The sequence below is a fragment of the Natator depressus genome, chromosome 13 (assembly GCF_965152275.1).
Source record: "Natator depressus isolate rNatDep1 chromosome 13, rNatDep2.hap1, whole genome shotgun sequence".
Classification (NCBI taxonomy): Eukaryota; Metazoa; Chordata; order Testudines; family Cheloniidae; genus Natator; species Natator depressus.
The window spans coordinates 24,765,451-24,791,121 of NC_134246.1; the positions used below are offsets into that span (position 1 = coordinate 24,765,451).

General features: G+C 47.5%; 1 protein-coding gene across 5 annotated transcripts in view; it reads right to left on the reverse strand.

Annotated features, from left to right (window-relative positions):
- Nucleotides 1-227: 227 nt before the first annotated feature.
- SGK2 (serum/glucocorticoid regulated kinase 2) overlaps nt 228-25,671 on the reverse strand; it is a 35,352-nt gene continuing 9,908 nt past the window's right edge. The window contains exons 3-16 of one of the 5 annotated variants that reach the window (XM_074970237.1): nt 17,541-17,610; nt 16,501-16,609; nt 15,538-15,595; nt 13,561-13,610; nt 12,727-12,784; nt 11,902-11,985; nt 10,955-11,086; nt 9,627-9,739; nt 8,838-8,874; nt 7,728-7,814; nt 3,981-4,076; nt 3,385-3,540; nt 2,549-2,638; nt 228-2,014 (exon numbers count right to left, since the gene is read on the reverse strand). In XM_074970237.1, the coding sequence (XP_074826338.1) occupies nt 1,847-2,014; nt 2,549-2,638; nt 3,385-3,540; nt 3,981-4,076; nt 7,728-7,814; nt 8,838-8,874; nt 9,627-9,739; nt 10,955-11,086; nt 11,902-11,985; nt 12,727-12,784; nt 13,561-13,610; nt 15,538-15,573 (1,107 nt within the window). In that variant the 5' untranslated portion in view covers nt 15,574-15,595; nt 16,501-16,609; nt 17,541-17,610 and the 3' untranslated portion in view covers nt 228-1,846. Of the gene's footprint in view, nt 2,015-2,548; nt 2,639-3,384; nt 3,541-3,980; nt 4,077-7,727; nt 7,815-8,837; nt 8,875-9,626; nt 9,740-10,954; nt 11,087-11,901; nt 11,986-12,726; nt 12,785-13,560; nt 13,611-15,537; nt 15,596-16,500; nt 16,610-16,817; nt 16,962-17,277; nt 17,517-17,540; nt 17,611-24,201; nt 24,498-25,671 lie in introns of those variants that run through there. The other 4 variants (XM_074970238.1, XM_074970235.1, XM_074970236.1 and 1 more) reach the window with 4 other exon arrangements.

The window sequence follows — 25,671 nt, forward strand, 5'->3', positions numbered from 1 at the left end:
CAATAAGCCATCACTAGGTGGTGATAGCCTCCGAGCCACAGCTGCAAGTGTGAGAGTTTTAAGTTGGTCACAGAGTCTGGGGGCGAGGGGGTGGGGGGCACCAGTTGATGCTCCAGCAAATGGACAGCTAGATAGCTCTACTGAAAACCCTGGTTTTTTTCCTCCCCGCCCCCTCCCCCAGAATTGCAGACAAGCTGTGGAGGTGAATAAGTTAGAGACCATTCACTTTAAAATAGGACTTTTTTATTAATATCTTCAGTATGTACAATAAAGGTAAAATTGGGCAAGATTAAAAAAAAGTTCCCGTGCTCTTTTCAATGCAAGTATCACCAGTGCTCCAGCCTGTTAACAGAGCTTCTAGAGCAGAAGACAATATGCTCATTTGGACCAGTCTTTAGAAATCCAGGTTTTTCATGCTAACATCGTCCATGTGTGAACAAGTAGAGGAGAGTCTCAAAACACTATCAGACCTTATGCCCCTTTCTCCTCCCCAGAGAGACAGAATGATGAATAACATTTAAAAAACAAAAATAACCCAGACACCAGCATTTAAATTAAGGCGAATGAATAAATTAGCCTTTAACACACACACACACATATCAGATTCCATTTAAATTTGGGAGCCTTTTTCAAAAAAACCTCCCACCTACATCATCTGATTGGCAGTTGCCCATGGGGTATTCAGTAGGTACTACTACATGTAGGATTTGGAGCACTTTCATACTTGGGAGATCTGAATTCTTTAATCCTGGCGGGAAACCAGTTCTCGTTCCTAGGGTGCAGAGCTCCCAGCCTGGAAGGGTGGAATGTAGTTAGTCCAACACTCAGATTATGCACAGATTTGTCAAGTGATAGCTTGAGTGAAGTGGCTACGTCAAAAAGACTCCAAACCAGATCTTTAGCTGGTGTAAATTACTGTCACTCCACTGTAGTCAACAGAGCTATGCTGATTTACACCAGCTAAGGACCTAGCCCTTCTTTTAAAAAGAAGGGAGGGAAGATATTACTAAACACACATTAGTACCGGTCAGTTACCCTTTGGCTTGTTGTTAACACACATTACTAAGGAACGTTCCGGGAGTTTTGCTGGATGTGCATATTTAAGTAAAGAATCCTATGCCATCTTCCCATCGCAGTGACTCGTCACAGCATTAAGAAAGGCCCAGTCTACACCTAAACCTTAGGCTGACAGAGCTATGTCACTCAGGGCTGTGAATTTTTCATACCCCTGGGAAACATAGTTAAGTCTGTGGACCTAAGCCCCAGTGTAGACAGCCCTCCCACAGAAGACATCTTTCATTGACTTAGCTCCTGCCCCTCGGAGAGGTGGATTTTACTACAGCAACAGAAGAACTCCCTCCATTGCTGTGACTACACTACAGTGATGTAACCACAGCGCTCCAGCTGTGCCACGGTAGCATTTCTAGTGTAGACATACGCGTAGTGTGAACAGATTTCCTCCTCACCGTTGATGGAGCAATCAGACAAGAGGGAGAAGACAGACTAGCTACATGTACGAGGCAAGTTACACAGACACTTCCAAAATAAGTAGGCCAGTTGTTATTGGGTAAGTGACGTGTAGTGTACTAAGATGTGGTTTTGGAATGAATGCTTCTAAACATAAATAAGACCATGGAGTTAACTTCAATTCTGTAGAGTAAAATCTCCAACTGGGACGATCAGCAGCCTCCCTGCCAGAGAAAGGGGAAAGCGCTGGGCATTACAGTGAAAGAGTTCAGGTCCATGCCAGTTAGTGTGCTTGTCCAAATTTCTTTAACGGTCATGAGCAGAGGACAATGCCACTTTTAAAAATAAGACCATAAGTTAAAATTAGGTTTCCCCAGTCCTATTTAAAAACCTGAAAGTCCTCATCAGTCGGTGCATAAGAAAACCCTAAAAAAGCATCTGAGACACTGGAACAGCTGGCTGCTAAGTCAGGGGTCCGGGTGATGGAGCTCGAGACCACTTCTTGGGTGAACTCTGGGTCAAAATGTCGCAGATCAGCAGGACCAGACTGAAAAAAGAAACCATATATAACATCATGTCAGATTAACAGGCCTAAGCTTTCAGGCAGGTTATTTCTTTAGACAGAACTGTTTTAGACAGCTGTGACCAAACCCTTATTTTATGTTCCCACAAAAGAGACACTAGCTTACAGTTCAGGAAGTATACTTAAACAGCACTGAAGAAGATGAAGTCACCAACTAAGACAACTAGCGGTGGGGCAGGGGAAGAGGGGGAATTCTGCAACACACACGGTCTCTCTCCCCCCTCTCCTGCCCCAGAACTTGCCAACTGCATCCCCCGATAAGTGGATCAACTAGACACGCTGAATGTACTATGGGAAGATGAGGAGGAACAGACAGGAAGAAGATGCAAGTTACTTTTAAGTTTCCAGAGGATGATGATTTCTGCCCCCCAGCCCCACAATACCCCACATCTAGAATCAGCTAGAATATTTGAACAAGAGACCTTTGACCAGTGCAATCTCAGTTCCCTTCCCACTAAAATTATGCAGGGGAACCCTGCATCAGCCACCACTACTTACCACATTGGGGTTGAAGGGAGGAGTGATCCTCTTGTGATACAAGTCATCCCAGTTTATTGGGCTGAAGAATACATGATTCTTTATTTCCAGCTGTAAAGAAGGATGGGGGGGGGAAATAATCACTCTCCCGCCACCTTCCTCCTCAACCATCCCTTTTCCAACAGTCACCAAATAGGCACAGGCTCCCCGATAGTGGATGGTTGTAGCTTTACAGCTACATACAGCATGTTGGAAAAAAACAAGTTGTAATGTTCCTCATCTTGGCAGATTGGAGTATCCCCAACACAAAAGACTTCATGAGTTTACTGTATCCTGTTTATGGTACAGAAACACTACATGCTGGCAACCCAGCCCTTCCCCACACCTTTAACCCATGACAGCATAAAGTCCCCTCCGCAGGACTTAACATCCTGTGCCCAGTTCTGAACCACAGCTTCCTGTTGTATTGCTAACATGGAGCTTTACCCCCCCCCCGCCCCCGCCACACACACACACACACTCCCAAAGCCACCTCGAAGTTGTATTTAGATACACCCTTGAAGAGACTGCAATTCACAAGTCACACACAAGCAATATCAAGGTGCTTTAAAAAGTTGCCAAGCCAAGCCTTATGGGACACTGCAAGGAAGCTAGGGTCCAGGGCTTGAATAATGAACGTTTACCCAGAGGGAGCTTTCTTTCTGCTATGGAGAGATGTCCTCCCACTTGACACTGAAGTCTTCCTAAGACTAAGATCAACCAATGCAGAACAGATATGAAAGAGAAGAGGGGCTCGGAGGAGGGGTGGGATTGGCTGTGTATGAAGAGAATAGGTTAGGATGGGAAACACCACGTACAAAATCCATCTTGGCCCCCAGCCTCCTCTTCTGGTCTTTGTGAAGCAGTCCCTGTAAGATATCACAAGCTGCCATGGTCTTGGTTCCTTGGATCTGGAGTGGCTGGTGTAGAATATTGTCATACATCTGAGACACATCCTGGCTGTAAAAGGGAGGCTGATAGGGAAGAGAAGAGAAAATCAGCTGCATAAAACATGAGATATTGTAATGAAGCATGCAAACAATTTCACAGCTGAGAGAGACAATTCATCACATTCCATCTCTACAGGTTTCAGAGTAGCAGACGTGTTAGTCTGTATTCGCAAAAAGAAAAGGAGAACTTGTGGCACCTTAGAGACTAACAAATTTATTTGAACATAAGCTCCATTTCTACAGTGTGTGCGAGGGAGAGAAACAGGTGAAAAGCTTTCATTTCAGTAATATTAGGATGACTATTTCCACTAGTACTTTCATTTATGTTGGGATCATCCATGTCATGGTACCCTATACATGGAACTACTGCTTTAGTGGCCCATAGCCTTCAAGAGGTCATGGCTTTCTTTAAGGAAAGTATCTTTGCTCTCCACCAAGCTGCAGTGTGTGATTTTAAGACTCACCAACCCAAACAGCATCTCATAGAGGACAGCTCCCAGACACCACCAGTCTACTGTTCTGTCATAGGGTTGTTTTCTTAGCACTTCTGGGGCCAAGTACTGTGAAGAGTCAGAGAGCTTTGTTTGAGACAAGTTACAAAGGCTTCCATGACTACATATTACAGGTTGCAGTTAATTAATCTCTAAATAAATGCATTAGGGAGGTTTGGAGCTGTGATTTCCATCAGATTTTTTTTTTTAGTCGAACTTCCCCCTGCCACAAGACTGGATCTAGAGCTAAACTTTTCCTAAAGTTTGAGAAGCTCCCATCTTCCTATACGAAACTTGAGGAAGGGAGTTTTAACAAAACTCAGACCAGTGGTGTGGCTCTTTCCCCTAGATGTACAGCTATTTCCAAAATCATGAGTGGCTGACTAATACAGTTCAATTAATCTGGGAAGTTGCAGATTTCCCATCCCTGTATCTAGCATGAAGACACCTGTTATGTCAAGAGGTACTGGTGACTGCTAGATCACAAGCCTCTTTCAGACTGGGTGTGAATGTACCCTTCCATAAACATAACCGTCAGGATAAGTTAATCAGAAGCCCCCTCATCTAAGATCAAAGTGGGTTGTGAACCTGCCCAGGAGGTTGGACTGAGTGGGTGGAGGGGGTTGCTGAGTAAGGGGGAAGAGGTAGAACACAGAGAAACTAAGAACAGACAGAACAGAGAGAGGCAGAATCATAAAACAAGAAACCCAGGCAGGAGTTGGTGAGGACAGCATGACCCTGGAGAAAGCTAGAGGGAGTTTTTGGGTGTGTTGGCTAACGAGGCTTGGGGCTATAAGCTAAGAAACTGCTTCATTTGTTCTTAGTTCCTCCTGCATTCAGAGAAGCGGAACTTTGACACAGTTGTATTTATTTACAAAGCAACACCTGATTATTGCCAGTTTCTACTCCCATCTGGCACATCCCTAGGGCCCCAAAATTTGACTAACTGCTTGGTTCAAAAAGAGGCAACAACACTCTTAAGAGAAAGCAGGGGTCATTTCACGGGGGTGGGGGGGGAGTAGTGAGTTAACAAGAGACATTTGATGAATGACCGAACTGGGAGCAGAAACACACATCAGGTAAATTACAGAAGTGTATGCGAGTGGTCTTAGCCAGCTCCACAGACTATACTGGTTGACACTGCCCAGTAGGGGAGTTTTATGCTCTCAGTGCTGCTACTGCGGGGCATGGATCAGCGTTGACGTCGCACTCCCCATCAGTACCCGTCCCGAGCCGGGAATGCTAATAATCCAACCAGCAGACCAAATTCAGTGACGAATCCTGATCATGGGCCACCTGAGGCACGTTGCACATATGTTAAGAAGAAATGCTGCTACTTACATATTGTAAGACCCACATGCAAGATTTCAATAGTGCTTTACAAAGACAACAGCACACCAGACACAGTGACATGTAGCTATTTTACACACTAGCGATCTCAGCATCGAGTAAGAAGGAAGAGTCAATACATCTAAGCTTCCACAGAACTTGTACTGAATTCATATCATATGGCTCAGTTTGTGGGCCTCAGCAGTAAAACAGATGCAGCCTTAGAAGCATATCCTCAGTCGCTGTCCTGAGCTTATGCACAGCAGAGGGAGTTGAATGGAGCATGCCTGTAACATGGCAATGGACCAGCACTAGATTCAGGTGCATAAGCAGCTTTGTGTTGTGTGTATTCTATTTCTCACAGAAAATTCTGCAAGGAGGAGAATGGGACTGGAGTAGCTGCAAATACACCACAAGTCTCCCTTCCAGTTGCCTCCAGGGAGTCTCATCTCTACCCAGCACTCTAGTGAACCAAATCCAGGCTGGAGAGTTACTTAAATCTGGCCTGTTAGTGTTAAGGAACCAGAAGAGAACCCACCTCTTGAATGCAGCCCCCTGCAGTCAGTCTGAGAAGCAGCAATGCTTCTAGCATTTCAGCTGCATTTGGGTGAGTGGGACAGAAAAGTCCGGTGAGTGGCAGGAAGCATTCCCTCTCCTATCCCAAGCAAAATGTATTTTAAATTGTGTCCTTCCCCCACAGGGGACACATTTTACCTTGCCACCATGTACATCTGTGCTAGGAACAAAACATCCTATTCTTCTTGGTAGCATTTTATAGCCACTTTGCAGTGGTGATGTCACAAGGTGCAAGGCAGCAGAGAGGGTCACAACCTGCGTCATCAGGAGACACTAATGACCATGTGACTACGAACTTGGTGTTCTGTGAATTAAGGGGCAGCAGCAAGTAAATATCTGGAACACTGTGCTCATAGCTACAGGAGTAAGTATTATAATCAAGGAGCATAGCTACAGAAGGTCCTGGCTTCCAGTGTCAAGGTTGTTACCATGGCTACTGGAAGTCTTGCCAGGTTCTGTAGGAACTCCCATTCCAGAATCAGCAGGATTCCCCCCTCCCCAAAAAATTGCAACATTTTTAAAGCAAGTTTATTCAACGTACTAATCAGTTTAGTAAAAGCCATCCTGGCATAAGTTAAAATAAGGCCTTCTCTACACAGAAAAATTGTAATGCTTTAACTATAATAATGTAGTGAAAACAGTACAGCCCTGTCCCCACCTCCCCTCCACACCCCCCCCCCCCCATGTGGACAGTTTTATCAGTGTAAAGTTATACTGGTGTAAGCACCTTTATACTGGTCAGAACTGCATCCATACGAAAATATTTGTACCAGTACAAAAGAGATGTGTGTGTAGACCAGGCCTATCTCCTGTTAATTGAATGCCCCAGTGAATTTCTCCTATTTGGATGTTTAAATCTTGAAACCTGATACCTGTGGAACAAAGTTTAAAATGAAAACAAAAAACCACATGGTAAGGATATAAAGAGTCAGCCAGCAGTTTCTGCAAGGGTGGCATTGAGGGAAAAAAGCATCATTATTAGGTTTCAGAGAGGACACCCAGCTGAGATAAGTAAGCTTTTTAGAGGTAATGGTTCACAGTCTATTGGTCCCATCTATACTCGAGGCCTTCCTACTGACAATGGTCATCAGCAATGGATCTTCCTCAACCCTTCTAAACCCCATGTCAAGAACAGACATGTTTTCAGCACCATTCCAGGGAATAGAGACTAGGCCTTCCTCAAACACACCCTATTAAACTCAGGCCTTGTCTTCACTTCTAAAACCACGAGGTAATTAATGCATACACGCTATCCTGAAGTTAAAACCACAGGGAAGACACTTTAGTGCAGACCTCCCCTAGTTTACCTTGTGGTAAAACTAAAGTGCCTTGTCTTCACTGTGTTTTTACCTCAGGATACCTCGGACACATTAGATGCCCCAAGGTAAAGGCTGTTTTTCAGCAGTAATAATCAGGTTTACCCCTCTCCCACCAGTTGCAGTAGGAATGCAAGTGGTGGGAAGAAATGGGGGATGGCGGTGTTACATTGCTAAAGGGAATAATGCTTTTGTAAAAAAGTAATAAGAACTTGGTGAGACCCAAACTGCCAAGACAGCAATGGGGAACAAACAGGAAGTTTTAGCCTCCTTGTTTCCTTTCATGCAACATGCCAGCATATTCAGCACCGTGCACATCAAAAAAGAGGCTGAGACTGTCTCAGATCTTAGTCCCCGATTTTTCAGTGGTGCTGAATACACACAGCTCCGATTGACACCTCTGTGAGGAGCTGAGCACCTGCAGCTCTGATGTATCAGGCAGTCAGTGCCTAAGTAATTCCCAATTAACAAGAAAGTTGTCAGGTTGGCCATACTGTACCTCTGGGGTGCCACAGAAAGTTGATGTCGTTTCCTCTGGCTCCATTCCTTCTTTGCAAAGTCCAAAGTCTGTCAGTACTACGTGTCCCTAAAGAGAAGAAGGGATTTCAGCCTAATCAAGCTCTCCCTGGGGGAGCATGGATTTCTAGCCCCCTTTGCTGTTTTCACGTCCACCTTTCAGCTTCCCAACTGCTGGGCATTTATACATACAAACAGATTGAACAGGCAATCTGATGGGAGACTTCTCACAAATATATGGTTTAAATGTAGGCTTGTAAGGATTTGATTTTTATCAGTAAATGTCAATTTCACTGTACCCACAAACAGGTGTAAAAATATACACTTCTATCTGTAATAATAAAATTGACACTTTTTTCAAAGTTTTAGAAAAATGCTGCTTGAGAACTTTTTAGAGTTTAAGGATATTTACTTTGTATATATTTTGACATGTGATATTGACAATCTGTGTTTTAAAATGGTTATAAAGCTTTAACTTTTTGAACCTCAATCTCAGCTATCATTAAATAATTATCTGACCTCCCTGCAGTGTCTGATCCGCCCCCCCCCCCCCAATTTCCTGCAACAGTGAAAATTTAGAAATTGGGGTCAACATTATTTAAAAGAAAAACTGAAATAAAATTCTGCCATGCCTATGTATAAGTATCTATTCAGTCTAGCCAGACTGATCAGCATAGCACTGCCATCAGTTGAACAATTAGCCCTCGTCAGTCCAGAGAATTGCTTGGTTAGCAGAGCTTTACAATGCTCAAGTCTAGGCCTGCCATATGGGAGACTCAAAATGCTTGTCCATGGGTTAGTACTCGGATATAACAAAAATGCTAACATCTGAGCTCTGGGAAACTACAGAGTAGCAGGAGCGTGCATGTGTATGCAGTTACTATAGCTGCTTGCTTTACAAGTCAGTGTTGTGGCTCCCCCTACTGAATGGATGTGGGGTATACCAGGTTATTTGGTGGGGGTAGGGCGGGAGGAGAGAAAAGGGAGGCAGTAATTACTCATGGTTCCTCTCTGTCATACCCAAGCTAGCGGTCACAAAAAATTATGAGGGGAATGCAGGAAGCAGGCGTGTTTGCAAGAGAGCCAAACATACCTGGCAGTCCAGGAGGATGTTTTCAGGTTTTAAGTCCCTAGAAGAAGAGAAAGACGTGATGCTGAACCAGATTTTCCGAAGAGCTCTACGCACAACAGCTCCAGTTGAAAAGAATGGGGACTGCAGGGGACTGAGAAATTTTGACAGTCTGGTGCACTGAGGTTTATGAGAACCCCATGACCATCAGGAACTCTAGAGTTACAGCTCTCACAGCAGCCGTGAATCAGCATAGTATGTGTTTGATATATAAATATTAGAGGCTGTTAGGCATATGTTTGAGTCGCACTGGTCGCACAGTGTGGCAGTTACAGCTGCTGTGGGAAACATCTTTAATTTCCTGACCTAAGACTTCGCCTCTAACATGTTGTACTAACTGCCTTCGCCTCCCATTCAAAACAAACCAAGCTAACTTCGCCCCCTCATCCCCAAAGCCAAAGCTCCATTCACGGACTGAAAGAGGGAAATCAGGGGATGGGTTATTTCCCTGGAAGGGGCTCGGGGAAATGCTACATGAGAAGTTCTGAAACACATGGGAGATCCTGGATTGAGAGCATAGTTCTGAAGGTAGCTGTCTAGTTTAGGAGGGCAACGCAGCCCTGCCCAGTAGTTCTGCACTTTGCTTTTAGGAGTGCCTCTTGTAACATGCCTGCATGGTTACAATATCAAGTAGTTTCCTGCCCCTCCTCAATATTATACACACACTTAGGGGCAGCACGGCGGGGGGAAGGGAGGAGCAGGGAAGAGGGAGTTACTAGTGCCTGCTATACACACCAAGGATATGCACTCTACCTGTAGATTATGTTCAAGGAATGCAGGTACCCTACTGCACTGGCTACTTCAGCTGCATAAAAGCGGGCACGAGGTTCACAGAAACAGCGCTCCCTTTGCAGGTGGAAGAAGAGCTGAACAGAGAGGAAAGAGCCTGTTGGTTACTTGGGAGCAGTCCTCCCCCGTCCCCCCCCCCAAATAGTCCCTTTTCTACCTTCTGTTCATGCCCACTGAAAGCTGCCCTCCGCCCCCAAAGCACTAACACCCCTTTCCCAAGAAGGAGAGCTGTGCTGCTAATCTCAAGCCTTTGCTTGTCAAGAAAGAAGTCTCCTCCTACAAAGGGGCGAAGCCGCCTAGTTGAAAGCCAGCCACCGAGTGACGACTGCGGTTTGCAGAGAGTAAGGTGTGCCAGCCATACAGAATTAGCTAGAGCCAAGCTGCCTTATTTAGCAAGCTAAAGGTTTTCCTGGATGGGTGCAGCCATGCCCCCCCACTGCACCCCCTCCCCAACAGCACCATTACAGCCAACCTGATCTCAATATAGTCATGCCTCCACCTCGTTACAATGTGTAGTGTAGACTGGACCTGTAAACAGGCTACACATCAGAGACAATGTCTGGCAATGACACACCTAAGACCCTTTCCCTCCTATGAATTGTAACTGGGCAGGGAACAGCCAGGTTCAACCAGGCCTTGTGATGGAGCATAGAAGGAGCCTTTGCTGCTTCAACATTTGCTTTCAGTTGAGGTTCAGGAATGGGAGAGCAAGTGGTGCCACAGAGCAGCTTCCATACGCTAGAACAGGATGGATGAGAAGGACTCATACTAGAGTTCTGGCAAGCCAGCTATAGTCAGATTTGACCCCCAGTGGTTTGAGACACTGCCATTCCCCTCCCTCACCACCCTTGCCTCAGATGTTCCTTCACTGATGGGCAGCCCGACCTCTGCTGTGCACCAATAGGAGAAGGCCCACATGAAAGATTGCAGCTGAAGCCACAAGGCAAGCAAGAGAGTTAGGTAAGGGGGGGGGGTGTGTTATTTTACAATCTAGATCAGAGAGAGCCTATGTGGCCAGGCTATTGCATGCAGAAGATTTTGCCAGATGTTATTTCTAAGGTGCTTGGCACCAGAGTCTCATTCAAAAGACAGTGTTCCTAAGACAGGTCTCTGACTGGACTGATCAATGTCACAGTAGTGTGTGTCCAGTTGGAACAAGGCCATTTCAGCAACAGGCATGATGCTGCTTTAGCACAAACATCCACAGCCTGGTTCCTGATGGGAGACAAATAGAGCCGGGACCGTTAATGTGTACAGTGTGAGTCTAAAATGACAGCTGTTCTTGCACTCACCTCTCCTCCATTGACATAGTCTAGCACAAAGTAGAGCTTCTCGGAGGTCTGGAAAGAGTAGTGGAGGCCCACCAGGAAAGGATGTTTCACGTTTTTCAGCAGCACGTTGCGTTCCGCCATAATGTGGGTTTGCTGTGCAGAACCAGGCAAAGATGTGTTAGTACGTCAGTTCGTGTCGTTCCAGAGTCTGGCAGGCGAGCGGCCACCTAGTGCTGAGAGATCTTCAAATTGAAGGTTCTCGACAAGCTCCAGGTATTGTTATTCATTCTGAGGCCAGCTGACCATTCCTGGGGGTGACTAGGTTTAGTATCCGAAAGGTCAATACCCAGTCCCTCTGAAGGCTGCCTTGGAACCTGACTGAGCTAGCAAGCAAAGGTTTGTCGAACAGGATTCCTCCAGAACCACGTTTGACAATTCCTCCCTCTCCTACCTCCCTGCAGCCCATCACAACACACGCATACTCCACAATGTGGTATGCACTAGCGCCCACAGTCTACAGCCCAGGGCCTCCTCCTGGAAACACAACAAGACACAGTGCCCACAACTGCGAGAGCTCATCAGTGAAGTTAATGGGTCTACTCACAGCTGTAAGCGCTATACTCGCTAGTAAGTATTTGCAGAATCAGGCCCAGGGTTTGGTGTGGAAGCAGAAATATTGTTAATGGTTATAGTGTAGACATAGGGGCTGGGTGGGCAAGGACTGAGCAGTGGCAGAGTTTGTTTGCACCATGCTCAAGCTAGTGCTGTTCAGCTTTCCTTTCCTCTGCACCATGATCATTCAAAGGAGCCCCCTGAAAGTGGGGATCGGTCGGGGTGTACACCGGCAGCGACTAGAGCAAGCAGCACAAACACGCTAGTATGATGCCTTGCTTTTATCATGAAGAAAAAGCACCATGAAGAGAAGTGAAACCCTCCTCCCCTCCCCAGAGGGCTCATCTATAATGTACCTCCTTTTTCTTCAGGATGGATTTCTTCTGCAAGACTTTCACAGCATAAGACATCCCATCAGACTTGCGTTTGGCCAGGAGAACCTACAGCAGAAGGGCCAGGTGAGGGGCATGGATCTCTGGTGCTCAACACCATTCCAGTTTATTTCGTTAGTGTTTCACACCACCTTTGCACTAGTGCAGGTGACTGCACAAGGGGCCAGGCTATGATTTTAGAGCATGAGAAGCCAGCTAGGTGTTTTCTCCTTCTATTCCTTGACAAGGGCACACAGCAAACTAAGCTTCCCCTCCATTCCCCAGCTACCTTTCCCCTCACTCCACCCAGTATCCAGCTAGAGCAGTTTCAGAGCACAGAGGGAGAGAATCCCCTTTCTACAGGATCACTGTCATCTCACAAAGCACAGACATGCCCAGGGACCCTCACCTAGTTGTGTGAGAACGTGCCAAGATGAGCAGTATTTCAAGTGCTGCTCTATACCCTACATCCTACTACCTTTGGGGTAGTAAGATACCACTCACCCTCTTCCTCTGGGCTGCTTGGAAGGAAAGTGGACCAAGAAACAAGCCTGGCTCTCAAGCCTTGCCAGGCAATGAAGATGCAAAGCACTGGCTAGCCTGTTGCCTTCGACCTACCCTATTCACTTGTTTAGTGCTACAGGCCTCTTTGTTCCCAGGCCCGTTTCTGCACTGGTGACGGGCTACTCAAGAGAGGGGCACATGAAGCCCACTCCACTGCTGGTGGAAACTAGTTCAGCAAAGGGAAAGAGGAGCCATGCAAGGAGGCCTTTAGAAACCCATGACCGACCCCAAGCTATACCCACTTACTTTTCCAAAGCTTCCTTTGCCAATAACTTTCAGAAAATCAAAATCCGTTGGCTTGGCACTGTCGGACAAGGAGACAGCAGGTTACCACCCAGACCACCCATTCCATGGGCTAAATGTTAAGTAAGGTTTTTTTCAAAAGTACATGAGGAGGGTCAGCCCTGGAAGATGGGTGGGAGACATAATCTTCATTCACTAGATAAGCTTCCTTCCCTCCTCCAGCCACACATGCAGCAATCCGGCAGGCAAAGATTTTGTATGGTGCAATACAGACACACAAGGGCAGCAGTGGGGTGGAATTCCTAGCCAAGTATGCCAGACACATGGAGAATCTGCTCTCCTGAATATGACAGTGGCAGAGAAAGCCGTTAAATCCTCAAATGCACTTGAAGGTTAGGTGCAAATGAAGCTCTTTGCTTTCTCTCCCCGAAGACTGGGAGGAGCTCTGGCTGATAAAGCAGACAGCAGGGAGATGCAATAGAATCAAAATAAGGAAGCGTCTCCCTCCTCCACCTAACAAGGAACCAAAGTACCAGGTAGAAGCAGCAAAAGACAAGGGGCTGGGGGTGGTATTAGAGTGCGGGCAGGAGACGAGGATCCTGACCTCAGTCAAAGTGACAAAGCAGAAACCTGAACATGTGACTAGCTATGGCTGAGCCCCCAGAGAGCTGAAATTTGAGATACGCGCTATATTGGTGTCTGCCTGGGCCATTTGCTGGTTATGATTTCTTTGCTCAGATGGAGCAAATCAGATGGGAAGCCAATCATTTATTTCACTGCAAGGCTCACCTTGTGCACCAGGTTCAATACTCTCCCATGTAAACACAGGCTACTTACTTTGGATTAGCAGAAGGGCCAAGGTTGATGTTGTCAGTCGGTGTCGGAGGCTGGAGGAGACACAGACATTAAACTATTAGTCAGCGGTTCCCTGAGAAGGAACCTGGGATTCCAGTGAAGAGTTTCAAAGCAGACGTGTTCTTTCACTCGCTGCAGGAAGTCATGTGTTACAACCCCAAACAGACACGGTCAGCCTATTTTTGAGTCAGAATCTCAGCCAACAGTGGCCCTGAGACTGCAGCAGTTGGCTTTATCCCGCCACCCTCAGTTCCCAACTCCTCCAAGTTCACCAGCGAGAGTGGAACAAATCTTCTGGCACCTGGCTGGATAAGTCCCTCCAGAAGGAAGGAGGTCCGTCGCTGGACACTGCACAGGACAGGTGTGGGGGGAGAGGGGGAAATGTCATTTCCCTTCCTCACCTAAGCCCTACTCATGTCCTAAGGCAACAGCATCAGCCAGAACCCATGCGCCCAGGCAGGCCCCTCATCAGCCTGACTTAGCCATTCGGAAGGCAGCTACTCTTGTGAGGAAGTGACAGGAGGAGGTTTAGCTGCTGGCAGGGTTCGTGCGAGACGAACAGCCTCGGCGTCAGGAAAAGCCAGGTGCGGTGTTACACTCACTGGTCCCTCTTTGCGCGCGAGTCACACAGGCCGCAGGAACACATGGGCAATTGCCACCATCTGCGCCAGGCGATGGACTCATACGCAAGCACACTAGGGGAGAGCTCCCCATTTCTGTAGCACTTACAGACCCTCCCTACCCTCGCAAGGGCTGGCAATCTTATCCCCATTGATAGCGAGATTGCAGGGACCCTAGGCACCTGCCAAGCACACCCAGGGCTGGAATTCAGAGCCAGGAAATTAATCTTCCTACCTCCTGACAACAGCACTAATCCAGCCCATGGCTCAGGGACCACTCAAAACTGAAAGCTACACTAAAGCCCTGGAATTTCGCTTTTCTCTGGTGGCACGGGGCGGGGGCGGAGCCCGTTCTCTTCCTGCCCATCCCCCATACACACAGATCCTTTTCCTCCTCTTCCCCACCTCTAGCCACAGGGGGATTTTCCCTGTCCCGACACTTTACAGGAAACAAGCCCTCTCTGCCAGGACTGTGTGCTCCTTACACTTCTGCAGTGACCCCTGGTCAGAATCAGAGCAGCTCCCTCCTCTCCATCCAGCATTGCCCATCAGTGACCACAGGGACAAGACAGTGCTAGAAGGAAGCAATCCCAGAGGCTGCCAAGGAGGCGTGTACTAGTTTTATAGGGTAGAGTCTTCAAGGACTAAAGCCAGGGAACACCCCCCACCCTGCCAAAACACTCTCTGCAATGAATGATTGTGGGTTGGGAAGAGACACGCACACACACACACCCCCTGAGCATGGGGTGGAGCTAAAGAATCCCCACCCCTGGAGGCGTGTGATTGACCCGCCGAGCTCCAGGGGAAGTGAGGGGCGTCTACAACCCTGCCAGGGGATCAGCTGGAGGGATAGTCACAGGTGAAGCACAAGGACCCTGCCCAGCATGGACTCACTGCAGCCCTGCAGGATTCTCATGGCAGGAATGAATCAAATATGCAGGTGTGGGGTTAAGAGTGCCCAGCCTGGTGCGGTTTTTGGGCACTCTTTTTTTGGGGTCATGGCTCAAGATCCACAGTCAACTTGATGGTGATGCTCCCAGTGTGGCTGAGGAATCCTGCAATAACGGGAGCTGGCTCAGGGGGATCGCAAAAGTGAGGTGTCGTGAGTCACCTCCCACCCATGGCAAGACAAGGGTCATCTCTCCCCCATACCTGGAGCGGAACGATTCCAAACAAACTGTTCTTTGCCTGAAAAGACACCCCAACCTCCTCCCTCTTTTCTGAGAGGAGAGAAGGATTAAGGCTAAATTGTCCAGCTCACATTTCTTCTACAAATGTCCTTCCTCCCTGTTACAATTAGCAGTAATTCTGCATAGGAGCCAGCAAGCCAGAACCTTACCTGGGGGCTGTTATCCGGGTTTTTAGAACGGTCCATTAAGAAGGCAACTCTTTCAGCACTTGAAAGAAAAAGATGATAATAAAATGAACCAGCAAGGAGACTGTTCATCAGCACTTAGCCCTTAGCCCCCAGCCTGTCAGGGTTCAGAGCCAGCCTTCAGCACACGGAAAGCAGGCATCCATTAAGGGGACCTGCATGATCTTCCCAGATGAGAATGGATAGAGCAGGAAAAAGGATGTTATCACCCAGTAACTTGTGGCATCACAGATCATACTTCCAGCACAACGTTTGGAGCCATGAGGCCTGATTCTTCATGGCCCTGCAGCTTGTATAGCTGTTTCCACTGGTGCGGAGGGGGGTACAGAATGTACCCTCCCTCTCTGTTACTGGGTAGCATTTAGCGCCCTCATTGTGCACCCATGTAAGTGACAGCACAAAGTGCAGGCCTAAGAAGAATGAGGCCCAAGGTATTTAAGTGCCCAGGAGCAGCCACAAGACTATCTAAAACGCAATTATCAGGCCAAAGTTTTCAGGAGTGGCCACTGATTCTGACACTCTGTGTTTGGGTGTCTTACATGTGATGCCTAGTACCCCATTTTCTCAGCTGTTGAGCACCTGAACCTTCCATTGGGTTCAACGGGGCCTCAGATTGGGTGCTCCTCCCCACAAAAGGCACCTCAAAAAAGTGGCCCCTTTTGAAAAGAGGCCCCCCACTTCTACTGAGCTCAGAGTGCAGATGGGAAGTTGCTGCTGGGACAGAACCAGCCAGAATTCAAACAGAGACAGTGTCTCATCAGAGCAACTCTGGTTCAGCCAATTGCTGCAGACAGAGCTGGCCCTGGGGTAGTGTGGCCCTTTCACTCAGTCACACTCCACAGCCTCTTAAGAGGGGGGACCTTACAGCCTAACAAAAACCACGACCATCTAGTGCAGCAGCCCAGTTGAGGACTCTTCTTAGCTCACTGGATAGAAGTTCAAGCAGGTGCTGAGAACAGCAGGGATGCTACGCTTTCAGCCTCATGATGTGCTCGGGCTCAGTGCCCCTCTCCAGACACAGACGGTCCTTTTGGCTCTGCAGGGAAGCCAAGATAATGCAAGCTGGGTTTGACCACATGGCTTTTCCCAGGACGGTGCTGGCCCAGTTTTGATGCCGTTTCCCAAGCCAGCATCGACCAGGTCCACACACATCTGACACAGTTTTACAGACTTTACTAGCCCAGGTAGCAAAGCAGGTCTAGACCCAGGTGAGCTCTGGGCTGCAGGAGGCAGGCCAGCGTTACCTGGGGCATCTTTTAGGAAAGAGCCGTGCTCAGCGGTGGTTCCGAGCACCAGCTCCAAATGGCACTTTGGATCGACAGGTGCAGGAAGGAACCAAAAGAGACACTTTGTAGCTTGGCCCTCTCTCATTCCCGGAAGCTGGTTTTCTGTGGTTGGAGATCATGTAGATAAGAACAAAGGGAGCCAGCCCCAGCCTCCACTTTCCCTTCTAAGCCCTCCCCTTTAGCTAAGGTTAAATAATATCAAAACCAAGCTCCTTCCCCACCCCCCGAAAGCTTCACATATTGTCTTGGAGGAAGCTCTGCAGACATATGGGGGGTCCATCCATCTCTGGAGCATTATCCAGGCCCATGAAAACCCCCACCCCTCTGTGCCCCTTGTAACCAGCCAGCCAAACCGCACACCGAACACTCCTAGGTCTCTCCCTCCCCCCTTGCCCCCAGTGCCAGTGTGATCTCTCACAGCAAGACGTTCCCCCTCTGCAAGACGCACGGGCCACCTGGACTCCCAGCAGCTAGAGAAAGCCCCTCCTCCAAAGCAGAATCAGTGCCATGGCAGGGGACGCTCCCTGGCAGTGCCTGTTTGTGCTGGAGGCAGCTCCCAGAGCCCTGCCCACAATTCTGGCCCGTGCCAGCCCACTCTGCTCACCAATTATTGTCTAGAGCAGAGGTTAGCAGGCTGTGTTTTAAAGGGCTAGTGTCCCATTGAGAGGCTTTTATACTCACTAGGAACACAGCCTGGAGCCCGAGGCCTTGATGGTCTGTTCTATCCTCTCGCACCCGTGCTTTATAAGATCTGCGGGAAAGAAAAGTTAGAAAACTAAGCTGATTAGCTGGCGGTGTGAGCACAAGAACACAGAGGCCTGTTTGTTCCTAGCTGACCTTGCCCTGCTCTTCAACATCCTTCCCCCCCTCCACCCACACACTAGAGTAGCCAGGCATTTATAGGAGCCAGGACAGTTTCCCCCACCTCCATCAGGGACCTTTCCTCAGTTTACAAGCTAACCAATGAGTACTGATAGCTGGGGACCCCCCAGAGGTCTGGTTTGCACAAGCCTCCCCCCACAAATCACCTCTCAGAAAAATTCCCTGGGTCTTAGTCTCCCAGCAGGGAAAAAAAAAATCACAAGACAGATGTGTTTACACTGGCATACATCATACTTGGCACTAGCATCGCCCCTTTCATTCAGGGCTCTCAAAGCACTTCAAAGCATGAATCAGGCCTCACAACATCCTCAAGCAAGCCTTGTTATTCCCCACACCCAATCATGGCACTGAAGTGACTTGCACAACAACATACAGCAAGCCAGGGTCAGTCAGGATTAAACCCTAAGAGTTGTCCTGCACCTTGTGTTGTCCTGCACCTTGCGTCATCAGTCGCACCAGCGCAAAGCACGTGTCAAATGTCACCTTTCTGATTCGGTGGCATTTTACTGTCACTGTGCAATAAGTGCAGGCCAGTGGAAGAGTTGGGCCCAGAAATCCTGTTTTCTGGTCCCCATCCTACAGGCAGAATAGAACTGGATCCAAAAACTGGAGCATTTTTTGAAAAACACACAAACACACACACATATATATTTACAGACACATACACACACATAAGATATAAAAACATGGCAGGTTTCAAAGAGGAATGATTTTTTTGGTTAGCTAATAAATATTTTCACAAAATTTCCAGGCCCTTCACTTCAACCCCCGCCCCAGCTTTGCAACGGAAAATAGTGGGGAAGGAGAAGAAAAGAAAGGAAACCAAAACATTTTTATTTAAAAAGAATCTTTTACAAAAAAAAAAAAAAAAACCCAGAAGATTCCTTTTTTTAAAGGGAAAAAAAAAAGGGGAGAGGGCATTTCCACGAAAGCTAGTGTGTCACTCAACAAGTGTTGAACAGCTGTACTGTAGAACAAACTCAGCAGCACTGGCTGCAGACGTACAATCCCTCCTAAGCTGGGAGTTCCTTTAGCTCTGGTAATAGGTTTGGAGATAAACATGAACAAATGACACTTTGCATATTAGCCTGAACACCTGGCTGGGAATTTGGCAGGGGAGCCAAGTCCCTGAACAGACAGGCATAGCTGTGAGCTGAGTAGTTGTTAACAGGGCACAGTCCGCTGGTCTGGGACCCAAGATTTAGATTTGGTGATGAGATAACAGACTTTACAAGCTCCTACTATAGATTCAGGGCAAAAGAAGTGGAATGAACCTTTATGTAGTCATTTCCCTGCAGCATTATGAGCCCAGTAAGGCAGCAGCATTGTGCTGTTGCATGAGAACCAGAAAGTGATGCTCGGTGTGCCTGCCGTTGCAGTGATGGCTGCAAGATCATCTTCCCAGGTGCCCAAGGACCGTAATCTATTTGCATACAGATGCCCCCTCCCTTCCCCAACATAAGTGCACTAGGCTGTAACATTTACCTGGACTTTTCTCTCCCGTGATAAGCTAAGGGAAGTTTGTTCGATTCTACTACCAATAAAAGCTTGCATTAGAGTTTGTTTGCCCTCCCCTGAGGTTACTGGGATAGCATATCAGAGGACTGGTTTCAGAGTAGCAACCGTGTTAGTCTTTATTCGCAAAAAGAAAAGGAGTACTAGTGGCACCTTAGAGACTAACCAATTTATTTGAGCATAAGCTTTCGTGAGCTACAGCTCACTTCATCGGATGCATTCAGTGGAAAATACAGTGAGGAGATTTATATACACACAGAACATGAAAAAATGGGTGTTACCATACACACTGTAAGGAAAGTGATCACTTAAGATGAGCTATTACAAGCAGGAGAGCGGGGCGGGGTGGCGGGGGGGGGGGGGGAGAGGGGAAGAAAATCTTTTGTAGTGAGGGCTGTATTTTATAATGCCGTGGACCAGGCAGCCCATTGGCAGAGACCCACATAAACCGGCCGGATATCACTGTCAAAATGGAGAGCAATGTGAAGAGTAAACCAGCTTTGCGATGGATAACATGGCGACCACTGGCTTTGAGAGCACAAAGGCAGCCCCTGAATAGCAGAGCAACTTAACCCAAGCCACGGGGACTGCTAGAATGAGAGGCAGCTCAAGAAGCAGCCATCCTTAAAGGGCAGGGAGGAATTTTAAGGATGCAATAGTCTTTCATCTCTGTGGCTTATGGACTTGTCTATGGAGTAACTGGGACTGAAATAATTAGTTGAAGTTGTCTGGTGCTAGTCTGTGCACAGATGATCTTACTGTGAAATAAAAGACCCCTATTCTGGTATAACTTAAGCCAGCAAAAAAAAAATCAGTTAAAGTTATCAGAATAGTGTTACCTTACTCTACAGTAAGAGCATATACGCAGACGAGCATCAAAACCAAAGGAGTTCACACAAGTGGTTTAGGTATTTCGGTTCCGGTGACCACTGCAGACAAGCCACAGCAGCCAGCTTTTGAAGACAGCTCAGCACATTGCGTATGGAGCTTTCCTGAAAATCTGTCCCATATGCCCGATTCTCCTCTCATTCACACCCATGTAAGCCCATTGATTTTACTACGGATTTTCACGGGTGTAACTGAGAGCTAGGTTCAAATTCCAGACTCAGGTCATAACAGAAAAGGAAGTGGTAGCTCCTAGCTTAACTCCTAGAGGACAGACTAGAGGGTCTCTCCAGGTCACTAAGAGCAAGGGGTTCTCAGGACAAATTTTTTGGTGGCCGAAGAGTGCGGCCACCAACGCTTGCTGGTGGCCGCTCTCACACTTTTTCCTAAAATACTTAATTAGCTTTAAGAAAAACAAGTAAATATGCACATATACATGTCCAAATCATTGTAATTATTTATTGCTAGTTAGTAAGTCTGTTGTGAAAAGTGATATTAACAAACATGAAAGTATCACTTTTCACAGCAGACTTACTCAGCCCCGGCAAGCCTGGGGACAAATTAAGCCCTGGATGCGGGGGACGAAGTAGGCAGTAGGGGCCGGGGCGATGGAGTTGGGGGGGGCGGGGGAGATAGTGGGGGGCCAGAGTTTGAAGACCTGTAGCCAGAGCCCAAAGCCGCATGGCCAGGGATGGAGCCTGAAGCCAGGCAGCTGGAGCCTGCCGCCCCACCACTCTAGGGGTGAAGCCTAAAGCCTGAGCCCCACCACCCCTGGGAAAGTGGGGAACTCACCAGCTGCCTGTTCCTCCAGCGTTGTGCCCCAGCTGTCTCCAGATTGGAGCATCCAACAGCAGCAACACCAAGACGATGCATTCAGGAGCAACAGGGAGGGAGTTGGCTGCTGCTTTGCCCCCAGCCCCCAACCACAGCCCAGGAGGCTGTGGCTGCAAGAAAAGCCACCGGTGGCTGCATTTGAGAAATGCTGGACTCTACACTGCGTTAAACCCAGAGCACAAGGTCTCAGAGCCCAGATCAGCTCAGCTGACTTAGGCTTGTGAGGCTGGGGCTGCAGGACTATAAAACTGCAGTGTAAACAATCAGGCTTGGGCTGTAGCCTGGGCTTTGAGACCCCGTGAGGGTGGAGGGTCTCAGAGCCTACGATCCACCCAAGCCCAAACATCTACACTGCAATTTTATAGCCCTGCACCCTGAGCCTGCAGATCCAGGCCAGCTGTGCTGTGCCGCAGGTCTTTTATCGCAGTGCAGACATACCTTTACCACAAGAGAGCTAGTCTCCTCCAGAGCTGGGCAAAATTTTTCAACAAACTTTTTCTCCCCCTGCAGATTAGGTTCTCCCCATGCATTCTGTGAGCGTGAGTTGATTTCAGCAAATAGTTTTGCTCAAACAACCTAAAAAGTTTTTCCAACTTTTTCGGAAGTTTTTCATTTTGATGTTTACAAAGTGAAACGTTGAGACTTCGATTTGAAACAGCTTTTCTTCATTTCAAAATTCAACAGTTTAAAATAAAACTAAAAGTAAGAAGAAAAAAACCCCTCAAGATCTAAACAAAACATTTTGTTTGACCCAAAACATATTTGCTTGGTTTTTACACTTTTCTCAATGGCCAGCAAGCCAAAAAGACACTCAGTTCTGGTCTCCTCCTCCAAGCCAAGGCACAGGATGAGGCTAGTGAACGTTGGCTGGGTCAAAACAGAACAGCATGGGCAGTGTGTTGGGGGTGCGGGGCAGAGTTTGCACTGCTTCTGCTCATTTTAAGGTCCTCTCCAGTGGTGTCTTGCTGGATTCAGTGAAACTACTTGACAATTCGCTATGGGAGAACAGCAGCGCTTGCTTTGTATCTATCAACTGGGTCACTCAGGGACCAGGACCTCACTTTCTTATGCATTTGAGAAACTCTATGCAGGTCTTAGTTTGAGGTCAGCCCTGTGCTCATAGTACCATTTTCAAGGCACCTATTGATATGGCTGTGATCAGAGCCAGGCCTGCCATCCTTCCCCGCTTGGTCCACACACACCCCTTTTCTATGAGGTTGGCCTTCTCTTAAGTCAAGGCAGCTTCTGTCCCTCTGGGGGTTTCAAACCAAACAGCAGGTACGCAGGCAGTCACAGATCCTCCTTGCCCTAAAGCCTGGAGATCTTCCCAGCACACTTAAACTAAAAATAAGACCAGAAATAGGTCACAAAGATACACGAGAGTTCGGTTCGAAAAGAAGAAAGGTTGCCACATTCTTGCCTCTCTTGGGGCTGCAGGGAAGCTCGAGGCATAGCAAGAGCCCCAGACTGGGGAGGCACATGATCCCAATGAGTTCACTTACATAACAGGAGCGCTGTACCGGTGGGAGACCGGCTGCTGAACCCACCCACCTGTCCATCTCCCCCCACCCTCCTCCAGTCTATTGCTGAGAGAGTCACCTTGCACAGACCAGAGGCACTTCAGAGGTGGCCAGCACCTATTCTCACGGGAGCCATGCCACCGCACAAATTGAAGCAGTCATTACAGTTAATAACAGCCCCTGCAAAAATACACTCTGTTCAGAGCACAGGACAAGCAGCTGCCTCCTCCAAACCCTCTTTCCACAATTTCACCAGACGCGACCCACATTCCCATGCCAGTCTATTATTTAATACTCTCCCTACATATAGATCACAAACATGATTCTTACCTTGCAAGAAGAGGCAATCTCATCATAGCCTTGTTTTGTGTGAGCCCCACTCCCCACCCCTCATCTCTGATGTCATCTCTCCCTCCTCATGTCCTATCTAACCTTATTGTAAACTCCTTGGAGCAGGGACCTTGCCCTTATCCTTGCCAGGAAGTGGCAGTAAGGACAGGGAAGCTATAATTGTGCAGGCAGTTTGTATTGTGAAAGAAGCATCGGGTATAAGAGCCTGAAGGTCTGAATTAAAGAGGGGTGTGGCAAGGCACCAAGCTCCTGCAGCTAACCAGAGAGAGGTGTGGTTACTGACAGAGAAAACACATTAAATGCATAATGCCAATCCATGCTTTCCCAGAACAGTGGTTCTCAGCCAGGGTATGTGTAAATACAGATCTTCCAGGGGGTACATCAACTCACCTACATATTTATCTTGTTTTACAACAGGCTACATAAAAAGCACTAGCAAAATCAATACAAACTAAAATTTCATAGAGTCAATGACTTGTTTATGCTGCTCTATAGACTATACACTGAAATATAAGTACAGTATTTATATTCCAATTGATTTATTTTATAATTATCTGGTAAAATGAGAAAGTCAGCAATTTTTCAGTAAGAGTGTGCGGTGACACTCTTGTATTTTTATGTCTGATTTTGTAAGCAGGTAGTTTTAAAGTGAGGTGAAACTTGGGGTACGCAAGACAAATCAGACTCCTGAAAGGGGTAGAGTAGTCTGGAAAGGCTGAGAGCTGCTGTCCTAGAACATAGATAGAGACAGTCTGAGCACAGAGTTGTTCCCCAGCTAAGGTTTCATTGTACAAGTGCTCGGGGATGACCAGCCATTCCTCCAATGTTTCCTTTAGCTGTCCAAGCAAGGCTCCAACTTCCCCTGCCACACATCTAAGAGGTAGAGACACCCAAGGCCAGACAGCTCAGTTACACTTTCACCTCCCCAGAGTTCAGTGGCGTTTGCGGAGCTCAGGTCTAGGAACTAGCCAACAGCATGAGGAAAGGCTATAAGCAGAGGGAGATAGCTTCCCTTTTAATTCGTTAGTTACCCATCTCACAGATTCTGGCCTGTCCACATTTGCATGGAGCTTTGTTCTGAGCAGGCGACCCCCCAGAAAAAAACACAACCCTTGTGTTCCGATTCCTCGACAAAAAAGTCGCAGCTGTAGGACAAGCTCTAGCTCAGTGCTATGCGCAGGGCACCTTGTTCCCATGAGGATCAGCACACAGAAAGTCAGCCAAACTCACCTGCGTCTTAGAACAGTGAGACAAATAAACCTGACAAGCCAGAACAATAGCCAGATGTTTAAAATTGCCAGCATTTTGCAAAATACATGAGAACAGGAAAGGAAGCATCAAGAGCGCACACACACCTGTGATCACTTCTACCAGCAGAGCCAGCATCCTGGAGTAAGGAAAGCAATCCGCAGCAGGCTGGTTCAAAGACATCTCAGCTCCCAGCTTTACCATCCTCTCTGGCACTCATACCACAATCAGCTGCCCTCCCTGAGCATGTGCCTTTTAAAGGCTGTAGAGAAGCAGCAAATGCTGCTGCAACAGTCAGGCCTGCCCCAGGAAATTCACACACCCTCCTCTTCTCCCTTTGGGTCTTAAACATCCTCCTTCCTGCCACGGCTGCTGTCTCGATTGCATCCCCAAGGGGAGGAAGCTAAGAAAGGAGAGGAAGAGAGAGTTGATTTGCTGTGAAGACACCCATGCTGGAAGAAATAAAGCAGAGCAAGGTTTGAGACCGACATGTAGGTGATGATGAGGCAGAGAGGATGGGCTCATTTGGTAGGAACCAATTAAATGCCTAGCGGGCATCCGAGTTCAGATGGCCAGTGTGGGACCATGCAAGAGAGAAGCTGTCTCCCAATCCCCCCCCCCCCCCTTTCAGAACACACAAATCACCCATGGCCCCTGATTTTCTGCTCACTGTGTCATTTAACCCCTTCACTGCTGGATTACCTGCCACATGTTCCTATCCATGTTTGCAAGCTTGTTCTGAGTTTTTTCCCCACTGTGGCCGGACTTCAGCCTTATCAAAATGGTGCCCTAGTAATAGCTCTTAGTATCACTACCCCCCAGGCAAACCCCTAGTGCAGCTAGGCAAAGCTGCTCTCTAAGGCATGCTTGTCCTGGTGCACCTTACTCTGCTCTCAAGGAGTGCTGGGCCAAAAATGGGTTTTCCAGTTTGCTGGCAGTTCTGAAAAATTGGGGAGGGGAAAAGTAGTTTCAGGTTGACCCGAAAACAAACATTTTTGGAATTAAAAAAACATTTGTTTTAAGGTCAAATGACACATTTTGTTCAACCACAAAATGAAACATTTCCTTTAGATTTCCAGTGTTTTTTCTGTTTTCATCTTTTTATAAAAAATAAAAAAATAGAATTAAAGGAAAATTCAAAAACGTCCAGTCATTTTGACCCCCCAAAACCAAATCATTTCAACTTTGGGGGATTTGTTTGTTTGGTTTTCAACATGAACAGTTCAGTGAAACTGATGTGAATTCACAAAACATTTTGGTGCTGCTGAATCTGCCTTTTTTGTTGAAAAAAGTTTCGGCTGTAAAATTTCCCCCGGGGCTTGTCGGCACGTACAGTGCAACAGCGGTGCAGCGGCCTCGGTAGTGCTTTAGGCCACGTCTACACTACCACTTATGTCGGCAAAACTTACTTCCGTCACTATGCTTCTCCTGTGACATAGCTACCGCCGCTCGTTGGGGGTGGTTTAATTATGCCGACAGGAGAGCTCTCTCCTGCCGGCACAGGGAGGCTGTGCCATTGTAAGGTCTCTAGTGTGGACATAGCTTTAGTGAAGACACTCCTATGCCGATAGGAGAGT